This window comes from Octopus bimaculoides, chromosome 16, assembly GCF_001194135.2.
Source record: "Octopus bimaculoides isolate UCB-OBI-ISO-001 chromosome 16, ASM119413v2, whole genome shotgun sequence".
Lineage (NCBI taxonomy): Eukaryota > Metazoa > Mollusca > Cephalopoda > Octopoda > Octopodidae > Octopus > Octopus bimaculoides.
In genome coordinates, this window is record NC_068996.1 from 55,031,739 (window position 1) to 55,043,879 (window position 12,141).

Consider the following 12,141-nt stretch of genomic DNA (forward strand, 5'->3'; position numbering starts at 1 on the left):
TGTACTTCATCTACAGCAAGACACCTATTTCTGCCTCACTATAACCTTTCATCATCTGACACAAGATCACCTCCTCGAATGCCCCCTCCCCTCTTGAAAGTTTTTTTTGTCTTGCAAGTACTTGGTGACCCTGTCAATGCAGGTGTCACTTAAAAGCACCCAGTCCACACTGTAAAGTGGTTGCTGTTCAGAAGGGCATCTAGCTGTAAAAACCTTGCCAAAACTGACCTTGCCTGTGCTTGTGGCACGTAAAACGCACTCAGCCCACTCTGCTGAGTGGTTGGTGTTAGGAAGGGCATCCAGCTGTAAAAATCACAGAAGTCTGGTGTGGCCATCTCGTGTGAAACTGTCCCACCCATGCTAGCATGGAAAGTGGACATTAAACGACAATGGTGATGACTTTAGTGAGAGGTAAAGTATAAATTATGAGAACGTATGTCAACAAGTTCGTTTGTGCAGAAGTAGAATAATGCAACCATTAATTTGAAAAGGCACAATTTATTATTAAGTTAAACTGAAAGGATAGAAAGAAGACAATCATCCAGGCATTGAACATTCTGCTTTGAAACTGATATCTTTGGGCCACTGAATTTCTGGTCTCTGATGTTACTGTGCAGAAGCTAAAGCACCCAGAGTGAAATCGCTTGGCACAGATTGACCTTAAAACTCTGTTGTGCATGCATACTAAGTTTTAATGTTCTAGCTCACTTCTGCTGTTTGCAGCAGTGCTTAGAAGGAAGGTGTGTAGCATGAGATCATCGCATTAACCATGACAGAGAAAGTTGTCATGGTGATACCTACTGAGAGGCCTATGCAAAGTTGCAGAAAGAGTATGGAGAGGAGTGTATGAACTGCGCACAAGTGTATGAGTGGTTCAGACGTTTCCAAGATGGCTGAAAAATGTTGATAGTGACGAACATTCTGGGAGACCCACAACCAACAGAACTGAGAAAAACATTGCAGATGTGTATGCAGTTGTGAGGGGAAATTGTCAAATCACCATCCATAAGTTATCAGAGGATGTGCAAATTAGTTACGGTTCAGTTCAGTCCATTATCACTGAAGATTTGGGTATGAGACGCGTGTCTGCCGAGTTTGTTCCAAAACCACACCACTTTCAGCTGACCAAGTACACTCAAATTTCAGTTGCACAAGATCTCATTGATTGTGTCAAGAACAATGAAAACTTTGCATAGGCTTCTGGCAAGATTTGATGCAGATTCTCTGCTCAACTTTTTCTGTCATAGTCAATGCAATGATCACACGCTACACACCTTTCTTCCAAGCACTGCTGTAAACAGCAAAAGTGAGCTAGAACATTAAAACTTTGTGTGCATGCACAGCAGAGTTGAAGGTGAATCTGTGCCAAGTGGTTTCACTCTATGTGCTTTAACTTTATTACTATGGCAACAATCCGGATACTTATTGATCAGACCACATATGTGTAAATTAATTTATGAGTTCATCAACTTTAGTTCACATTTGTGATTCATTCAGATAGCTAATTACAGAGTTTAGAACAATGAAGCATTTTGAAATTTTATGTTTTAAACTTAGATTGTTGGGGAAAAAAGGCTAATAATAATTTGTAGAATTGGGCTTAACCTTTTAAAAATAAATATGAAAAACAACTATAAAAAAATATTTGTAACTTTTTTTTTTTTGATAAATATATTTTTTCAGAATAGAAAAAGCAAAACTTCTTGAGGCTGCAACTGTTCCCTGGAATATTACACCGTCTTCCTTCAGCCATTCACCAATTAAGAATTCAAATGTTGAACAAGGAGAGATGATTGAAGCTAACCTGTCTCTTGTTACTAACCACAAAAAACTAGATACTCTTAGTCAAATTTATTCTGAGTGTCTTTATGGTAATTTTTCTCTTTTCTGGAATGTCATTTTGACTCCTTTGTAAATGATAATCAGTGTAGACTTAAAGATTTGCAATAACATATTCATTGGTTCATGCCTACATTATATTTTTTTGACACAAATTTATAGATTTGATATTAAGTGTGAACATGTGCAGAAGAATGTGGGCTGGAAAGGAATTTCAGAGGGATAATATTCTTGGAGGAAACGAGTGACCATAATGATGTGTGTGCAGAGCATTAGGAGGTGGGACAGTATGGGTTTTAAAAGGAGGAGAGACAGGTATATTGAATGGGTTTGGGTGCAGGTGATATGAAACTCGTTAAGAACAGGGATTTTGTACAAATAAAATAATGAGAAGAGTTAAAAGCATAGGCTAGTGATTAAGGGTATTGGTGAGTGAGTGAGTCTTTGCTAATCAGTTTGAAGATTTCTTTTGGACATGGGCTGAGATGTTTGTTTAAGGTGCCTAGTTAGCAGAGTTAAACATCTGATGATATTCCTTGTAGTATTCAAAAGTCAATAAAGTAGTGGTCAAGTGCTGAGGTCAAACACTTCTTTCTGAAGAAAAAGAAATAAGCAGGATGGGTTTTACTCGGTTCAAAGTGTCCATATACCATTTGTCATGTTAGTGTTTCTATGACTTCAGGCAAAATAGCTGAGCTCCTTTCGAGTGTTGGGCCTCGTGGAGGCAATGACTGAAATCTTTGGCATTATGTTGTGCTTGAGAAGAAGACCCATCAAGCTCTGCAAAATCGTAGTTGTGGCAGATACCGGTGTCACACAAATTGGCACCCATGCTGGTGGCACGTAAAAGCACCCATTACACTTTCAGAGTGTAATGGGCATTAGGAAGGGCATCCAGCCATAGAAAACCATGCCAAATTAGACTGGAGTCTCTTGCAGCCTTCCAGCGTGCCAGTCAAACTGTCCAACCCATACCAGCATGGACAATAGATGTTAAATGATGATGATGATATGTTTCTATGACTTCATCAAGAATTGAGGGCTCAAGAAAAGAATATGTTTGTGTGCAAAGCAGTAACATTGTCCTAGATAAGCTTTTAGAAAATCACTTTGGGGTTTAGATGCTAGTGGAGCGTAATTGCTTCTTGAGAAAAGCTAGACATTTTGGATTGTTAGGTTGGAGATATGTGAAGAAAAAAAAAATTTGCTTATGTTCAGATGAAAAGTATTGTAAATTGTAAAATGGTATAATTATGTGAATTTCATTACTATTTTAAGTAACTGTAATATGGTTTCATTATTTCATCTTGGACTAAGGTGGTGAGCTGGAAGAATTGTTACCATATTTGTAGCATTTCTTCTGGCTGAGACCCTCTCATTACCATATTTCTGTTGAAATACACTGCCTTTCTTTCAATTCATCCTGAAAACAATAAAAATTTTTATCAACATAACTAACATTGTTAAGCTATGGTTTGGAACATAAATTGATGAAAGAATGTTTTAATTTAGATCACTTTAACCCTTTTGTTAACATATTTGATGGAAGGTTTTGATTTAGATCGCTTCAAAATGTGAAGTTTGTATCATAGAACCAAGGGCAGTTTCAGGCAGGTTGGTATCTAAAGGGTTAACACCTTTTGGGGTTAAGAAAATAAATACCAGTTGAGCACTGAGGGTCAATGTAATCAACTTCCCCATCCTCTCAAAATTGCTGGCCTTGTGCCAAAACTTTGTCATTTATGTTATTGTGTCATTCTTTATATTTTTATCAACATCCATGTGCATCAGGACAAATGTTGTTTCCTGCTCTCTCCCTCTCTCTTTCTCTTCTTGGATTAAGTTCTAAACTACAGTCAAGTTAATGATTCTGACATATATATATATTTTTTACATTTCAGCTGCACTTTTTCCCAGTTTGACTGTAGAGATATTTTTCCTTGTGCAGTTGTTAGTAGCAAAAATTTCTGAAAAGGCTGTTACAGATTCTACACCAGATAGTAAATATTTTCTTTTTTTCTTAATTTATTACTCAAATATTGAGATTGGGAAAGAAAGAAACCAAAGAGAAAAGATGATCTATTTGTATTTATTTGTAATATTACTTCAAAAGTAGTAATGATAGTGTGAATGTTTTACTATATGTAGCATGCTGCTTTGTAGTTTTGACTTTAAAACCTGTGAGAATTGACTTCAACTTTTATTCCTTTGAATATCAATAAAAATTGGCAGAAAATAATAGAAAACAGATGATAATTTATCTGACTATGTGGTATCATCAGTGTTATCCCTCAGTGGGTGATTGACTCTCACAAAGACTATTTGATTTAAGAACTATTTGAGATCTTTAATAGAGTTCATTCTGTTGAAAACATTTACATGAGATTAATGACCTGACAGTAGCATAGTAACATTGATGTGTTACTTTTGACTTCATATTCCTTTTTGTTGTGCTGCATTTAGTGGTTGACGAGGAGATAAGGAACCTGTGAGGTGTGAATTTCCCCTAACCACCACCACTTCTCTGTAATGACCTTAAAGGTCAGTTGCTGCAAAGGAATCTCCTAACAGGTATCGTAATGAGCTGATATTCAAAAAGGTTGTCCTGTTGATAGGGCAGCCTCCCTGCTGTTGTCCATAGGTTCAGACTGCCATTGTATTTTAATGGTCACCTTTGTTTGAAGATGCAGTTGGAAGAGATTTTCTAATGGAAGCCCATATCAGAACTGGGGCCTAAACTTAATGGTAGTTATAAGGTAGATGTTTATCATCATCAACGTCCATCGTTTCCCACTATCACTGGCTGCAACTGACTCTGCACTAAGATGAGATAGTTGCCTCCATCGTATGAATCTATGGTGATGGACATACCTCATGTTTGTTTCATCAGCCATACTCTTCCGTTTTGGCTTTGGACATGTTGGAAGAGGGTATTAATTTTGGAGTTTTCCTTCTCCTAGATTGATCGCTTTCACCACAGCAAAGGAGCTCAATCTACCTTTACAAGAATATATTCCTCTCAAAGATGGGACCCTGATAGGTACTGCCATTCTGGATCAGAATGGCCCTTGTGGGCGAGGGTTGACTCCATGCTCCCCACAACTCCAGAATGCCCAAACTGGAGCCTCACCACTAGATGCAGTTTAATGTATATCATAATTTATAGTGAATTATATATACAAAATAAATGTTAAAACTGCAATTAATTGACATATTAAATTTTCTTTTATAACAGAACCATATTTAAATGGATTAATGGTTTCTTGTAAAATTTTGACTGTTAATTCTGAATATATATAATCAAACTTCAGATTTAATCAATTTGAAAAAAATGCTTGCTTCAAGGAGACCTGCTTCTTTCCCTTTTATTTCTTTGAACTATTCCTGATGATTCTAATTTCTTTTCATAAAGATTGCTCTGGTCACAACTATTTGAAAAATATCCACAATATTGTGTACTTCAGTGTGCAAGCATTGCAGAATTTGTTACCGTAAGTTGATTGTTTCATACCTTTCTTTTCCACCTTATTTTCTGCATCATGTACTGTATGTATTCATCATCATCATCATCATCATCATCATCATCATCTAACATCCATTTTCCATGCTGACATGGGTTGGACAGTTTGACATGGAGGTGGCCAGCCAGAGAGCTGTCCAAACACCAGTTGTCTGTTGTGGTATGGATTCTATGACTGGATGCCTTTTTCTAACACCAGAGTGTGCAGGGTGTTTTTTTTAAGCGCCACTGACATGAGTGCGTGTACATAGCACTGGCACAAGTGCATTTTATGTGACACTAGCACCTGCAAAAGACAAGCCTGTATGTATGGATGACAACAATTTTACTGAGGTTGATGTGTCTTCTCAAATACGGGTAACCACTACATCTCCTCATCCCTTGTTATTTCCTCAGTGAAGCCCAGTGACCAAAAATCTTTTCTCACCACTTCATCCCATGTTTTCCTGGGTCTACCCCTTCCACAGCTTTCTTCCACAGTTAGAGCTTGGCACTTCTTTATACAGCTGTCCTCATCCATACACATCTCATGACCAAACCAGCGCAGTCTTCTCTCTTGCACACAACATCTGATGTCTCTTATATCCAATTTTCCTCTTAAATCATTTACACTCTGTCATATATATATATACACTGATATTACCCATCCAGTGAGGAATGCTGGCTTCATTTCTTTCAAGCCTTTGCAAGTCCTCTGTAGTCAAAGGCCATGTGTCACTGCCATGTAGCATAGCTGTATGTGCACAGGCATCATACAATCTGTCTTTCAATCTGAGGGAGAGGCCCTTAGTTACCAACAAAGGTAGAAGCTCTCTGAACTTTGCCCAGCCCATTCTTATTCTAACAACTATACTTTCAGAACTCCCTCCCTCACTGCTAACTTGATCTCCTAGGTAACAGAAGCTATCTACTACTTCTGATGATCATTGCCAAGCATTTGAGAGTGTCTATTGCCTGCACATTTTTAGTGCTTATTGTACCTGCACATTTGCCACACATGAAGACTATTTCATTTCCTCTGTTAACCTTCCTGTAATATCACTACACCTCTTATGCATCCAAAGCTTGCACCTACCACTGATTTTGTTATCATCACATTCTCAATTCCCCATTATTGTCTTCATCACTTCCATTCGCTAGTCATTTGTTAACCAATAAACTACTGTAAAGTCTCCTTTCATTTTTGTGTCACTTAGGAGGCTACAATCTGTCTACTACTTAATCAGTAATCAAAGTAAATAAGCATTGGTTTACAACAAGCAACTTTGTTTTTTTTCTTCTTATGCCTCATGTTTAGTTTCAGTTCAAAGATGGATATTACAATCAAAGAAGACTATGAATCTTTGATACCAGCCTGTCTCTGACATGTGCAATCTTACAACTCAAAACTCCTAATCTTAAATTATTTATGTTTACATTGAGACTCATCATAATTTTCTGGACGAACTTTTTGTTATCTTTCAAATTCTTGATTATTTACAAGTTGTTGGAAGTTATAGACAACACCAAGCATAGTGGTTAATGCAAAGATTCATACTGTGCAGATACAATAATATGAGGGGGAGAAATAAGGCAATGAAGAGTACCTGAGTGGAGGACACAAAACTCTCTGAGAAGGAGAAATCACTGTAGTATCAGTAGGAAAAGCAAAGAGAGGAGACAACATATTTGTAGGGCAGAGGTTGTAGTATGTTGATGAGCAATTTCATACCATTTAATTAGGTGATCTTGCAAAGCACATTGGATGTCTACTTGTGTAATATCAGCGTTGTCTTTGCATAGTGTTGGTAGTTGTTGGAGGATGAAGCATTTTCTGGTTCTGAAGAGGAAATCCAGGCTTTGCGAAACAGTTTTTTTTTACTAAATTCATTTCTATAAAGAGATTCTCAGTGATGTTGGGTAGGCCCAGCTTTTTTGGTGACCTTGAGGAATCTGGTTTTGAGATGTTCATATTTAGGCGGGGTTGGGTGCAATATAGTTTTCTTGAAATATGTAATTGTTGTATCTTTGTTCTGTTAAATGAGACATGTCTGATATGATCCCATTTGAGGATTTTTTTTAGGTTTTGTTCATGAAGTTAATGCAGATAGCTACCTTTGTCTCTAGATCTGCAATCCCTTTCAACTCTTTCCTGGTTATATTTTCCTTTCAAATGATAACCTGTAACAGTTTAAGCTGAATATCAACTTTATTGACTCACTAATTTATGGAGTCTTGTAAAGAGATTCTTCAAAAAAACTTTTAAAATTTTGTTTTTCTTAAAAAAAAAAGTATTAAAAAACCCTGAAATTATTGTAATTTTCTAATCTTTTTAGGTTGCTGCCATTATTAGGGAAAACTATTTTAAGATTACTCTGTGACAATCCTAGAATTGGACATTTTTCATTATCATTGAAGAGTATTTTATGTCAACTTCATGAGACTGATTGTTCTTCATTGCAGGTATATATTGTTTATTTCTTTATTTAAAAAAATAATTTTTCTGTAATTCGATCCAAATGACATTCATAGAAAATTAAGTCTGTTAATTTTATTATTAATAGATTTGCAGGTAGGAATTACTCAATCAGATTAGGGTTGTTTAAATTGTTGAAGATGAATAATTGTAACAGAAAATATTGGTAATTCTGATGGTTGCAGTGAGAGGATTAGGGTAAGTGTTAGGCAGTGTTCAATATATAGTATGTAAGGTGAGACACTAAATGAGTGACAAAAAGGAAAAAAATTTGAGTGATAGTTGTTAACTTTAGAAGAGAGGCTTTTGCAGTAGCATTAGAAGCAATTCTGTGAGCAACTCTGTGAGCTTGTAGTTGTGTATTATGCTGGTGAGTATTTCAGAAGAGAGTCTTTTATAGTAGCGTTAGAAGCAATTCTGTGAGCTTGTAGTTGTGTATTGTGTTAGTGAGTATAGGCTTGGTTTATAAGTTTACTTTTTTATTAGTGTGATCCACTTTGTGTTTAGATTAGTTCTGGGAAGAAACATCTGTAAGAAATAATTTTAAAGTATTTTATATTTTACATTGATGTTATTTGAATGTGACACATTTCTTCCAGAAACCCTAGGCAACCTTCTCATATATCCTGTTTACTGTATCTATTTTATAAAATAGTTTTAATTTTCTGAATCATTCTCTATTAACTGTTACCATTTTCTTTACAGATGTCTCCTGTTTTATTGCATTGTTCTATTGGAGGAGTCCCATTCCAGGCAGAAACAGACAATCGTAATAATTTTCCTTCACCCAAAGCTTTTTCAACTTTTAGAGCACAACGGTATGTATACATAAATAATATAATTGCATAGTGTGTGTGTATGTGTGAGAGAGAGAGAGAGAAAGAGAAAGAGAGAGAGAGAAAGAAAGAGAGAGAGAGAGAGGAACTCCTTTGAATTTGGAATGTTTTTGTTAACGTATATTTTGAATGGATTCTATGAATTGTTTTAATAATTTTTCAAGGGATCATTTTTATGAGCTTATACGTGAATGGAAAGACAATCATGAGAAACCACAGTGGTCACTAACTTCCATGCTGAATAAAAAGATGCACTTGGTTCTGTCACCTGATTCAGAATTAGCAAATTATTGGCACCTTGCTAAATTATTTGTTTCACAGCTTATCATTGTAAGTAGTAGCTTGATTTGGTGTTTTAAAACAGTTCGATTGTTAAATGCAAACAATTGGCAAACAAAATTCATGAAAACTGTTTTATTTTAAGAAAGATATAATTTTGTTATTGCTTTAAAATGTAATTCAGATAATAGCCTTGTATCTTGCCCAAATGTCTGAGAACATTAAACATTTTGATTTCAAGTCTCACTTTTGTCAAATACACTGTTCATCTTTCTCCAAAGTTGTTAAAAAAAAATGCAAGGCATATAATAGAGTCATTTAACTTGCCATTGAACAAAAATATGTGGCCTTGTGCCAGCACAAGAAATCATTATTTAAAAAAAAATGATTTCATTTGCTTAGGAACAAAATATTTTTATAAGATGAACTATGGTCAATTAAGTTACCCTGATACATATTTGCATAGTTTCACTAATTTATTTAGAGTTGATTCTGATAAATATAAACTTAGACCAGTGTATCACCAAATACTGAATACTATTAAGCATTTACGTTTAACTTTCTATTGACTGTATCATCTCCACTGTCCGTATTTCAACCCTTTTGATACCAATCCAACTGAGACCATCCCTCCTGGTTCTATGATACAAACTTCCTGCTTAAAGTCATCTCAATTAAAACCTTCCTTCAAAATTTTGTGTTAATTTATGTTCCAAATACCAGCATAATAACGTCAAAGTTATTTTACAAAATTAAGTGTATTTCAACAGAAACATGGTATCGAAAGGGTAAGAATTGATTTTCATCCTCGTGGCATGGGATGGGTAGGTCGGCTTCAACACAGTGTCTCTTTATCTTTCACCTTCGTTTTTGATGTCCTTTGTAAAGCTCTTTACCTTCAGAACAGTATTTACTATTTCTGCCTATGTCTTTCTATTCAGGTCCTCTTCCTGCATTGTTTAACACGTTTTTAACCTCATCACTCTTCATATATAATCACCATAATACAGTGAACACCTGATGCCTAGTTTTCTACTCAGTTCTTCCTGCACATTCACAGTACATATCCAGCATAGAATGCTGGCTTCATTTCTTTCCAGCTTTTGCATATCCTCTACATTCATTGCACATAGCTCAACCACACAACATTGTACATTATACTCAAGTATCATCAAGTATGCCCTTTTCTTGAAAACGAAAGCCTTTCATTGTTGTTGTTGTTGTTCTATGGCTCCCAAGTCAGCTCTGATTAAGCTCATCTTTGATCAAAGGTATTCCTACCATGGCCATCATATCTTTATTTCAGAATTGTGTACTTGACAGATAGTAAGATGGGATTTGAAGAAGATTTGGCTACTATTTTCTAGCAGGTTGAGTAACCATACAGGCAGCTTTATAGGCTAGATTGAAGCTTAAACTAGATTTTGTGGGCCAAATTGAAGTAGAGATAAGATAGAGAAGAATGGGCAATCCCAGTGCCACCTGACTGGCTCCCATGCCGGTGGCATGTAAAAAGCACTCGCTACACTCTCAGAGTGGTTGGCATTAGGAAGGGCAATCCAGCTGTAAAAACCTTGCCAGATCAGACTGGAGCCTGGTGCCAGTCCTCAGTCATGGAAAGCAGACATTAAACGATGATGATGGTGTATTCATGATGCAAGCCAAAGTAAATGGATAAAGAGGTTAATAAACGTAATTATAGATCAATAGAAACAACAATGAAAAGAAAAAAAATATGAGGTGTTAGAAAAGTTTGTATGCAGGCACGTATGGGGATAAAAAACTACTCCACACAGGTTTATGGAGGTAGAAACTGTCTGAATGAATGCATACAGTTCTTGAGCAGACCAAAGCTTGATTGAAAGTTTGCACTGTTTCAGCTGCAAGATCTTTCAATATTGTTCATATCATTAGAATCCAAGTGGACGAACATGAGTATAAATTTGAGGGGGGAAAAAATGAAAGAAAGGTTTCTCTTTGTCTCAGCATGTAGAGACAAAATGAAGAGGAAATAGGTAATATCTTTTAGCATAAAGATTTATAAGCTTCTTTTCCATTTATTAAGATAATTAAAGATTCCCTAAGATGCGCCAACTCGGTTTATCAGAACCGGTATCAATTATGGCTCTTGTCAGGCTCTGAAGACGTGCTAGTAATACATATTTTACAGAATATTTAATTACTGTGGCTAGTATGTTTGACAACCCTGATATAGAGGCTGTTTTTATGTTCAAATAAGCTAGATCAGGCCTCTCCCACCTACCCTAAATATCATTCTAAATATAAACAATAACATCATTGAAATTTAGAAGCTAGAAGATAATGCATGATTAATTCAAATAAACATTACATTTGGTATAGTGATATCAACTCTAAAGGATTAAAAGACTCATCTATTTGGCTAGCATCTTTTGTTTCTAAGACTATCAACTTTTATGTTTATCATTGACTTGAATATTACCATGAAAGTAGTTTTTTTTAAAACAAAACTCATGCATTTAAATTTGTTTTAACCTTCTTTAGATGTACCATGAAGACAATAACATGTCCCTTGAAGGAGATGAAGATTCAATTTCATTTTTGTCACAGCTCAGAAAATCAAATCCTGAAAAGTTTAAACTGTACGTATCTTTTTTGTATTGTTTCAGCCATAGGCTTTAACCTTTGATCTCAAATGAAGGAAAAATGCAATTTTATTATTTCTTTTTATCTGTCTTTGGTGGGATAAAATTACCAGTTGTCATATTATGCATGCCATTATTCTGGTGCTTATAATCATCATCATCAGCAGCAGCAGCATATTACATCTGCTTTCCATGTTGGCATAAATTGGATGGACTGCAGGAGGACTGCATCTTGCTCCAGTGTTTAAGTTTTGGCAAGGATTCTGTAATTAGATGCCCTTCTGAGCACCAACCATTTTATAGACTTTTCTGGGTGCATTCTTTTCAAAGCACCAGCACTGAAGTGTCATACCCCTCCTGAACTTTTTCCTGCCTATTTTTATTCTGGTTGCTATATTTTCAGAACATCCATCTCCACTGCTAATCAGGTCACCTATATAACAAAAGCTACCAGCTATTTCTAATGATCCTCTCCAGCAATATATTTACAAATTGCATTTGTGAACTTTTTGATATGTGCAGTGTAAAATATCTGTATTTAATTATATGTATATAAATACTTGGATATATGTGCCGATGGCATGTAAA

The 12,141-nt window shown here is 35.7% G+C and overlaps 1 protein-coding gene across 3 annotated transcripts in view; it reads left to right on the plus strand.

Moving 5' to 3' along the window:
• Positions 1-11,605, plus strand: part of LOC106871177 (codanin-1) — a 33,009-nt gene extending 21,404 nt beyond the window's left edge. For all 3 annotated transcript variants that reach the window (XM_052973783.1, XM_052973782.1, XM_014917508.2), the window contains 7 exons: positions 1,684-1,871; positions 3,741-3,839; positions 5,252-5,330; positions 7,675-7,801; positions 8,520-8,632; positions 8,815-8,980; positions 11,453-11,605. In XM_052973783.1, coding sequence (XP_052829743.1) covers positions 1,684-1,871; positions 3,741-3,839; positions 5,252-5,330; positions 7,675-7,801; positions 8,520-8,632; positions 8,815-8,980; positions 11,453-11,590 — 910 coding nt within the window. In that variant the 3' untranslated portion in view covers positions 11,591-11,605. The remainder of the gene's footprint in view (positions 1-1,683; positions 1,872-3,740; positions 3,840-5,251; positions 5,331-7,674; positions 7,802-8,519; positions 8,633-8,814; positions 8,981-11,452) is intronic.
• Positions 11,606-12,141: the final 536 nt, after the last annotated feature.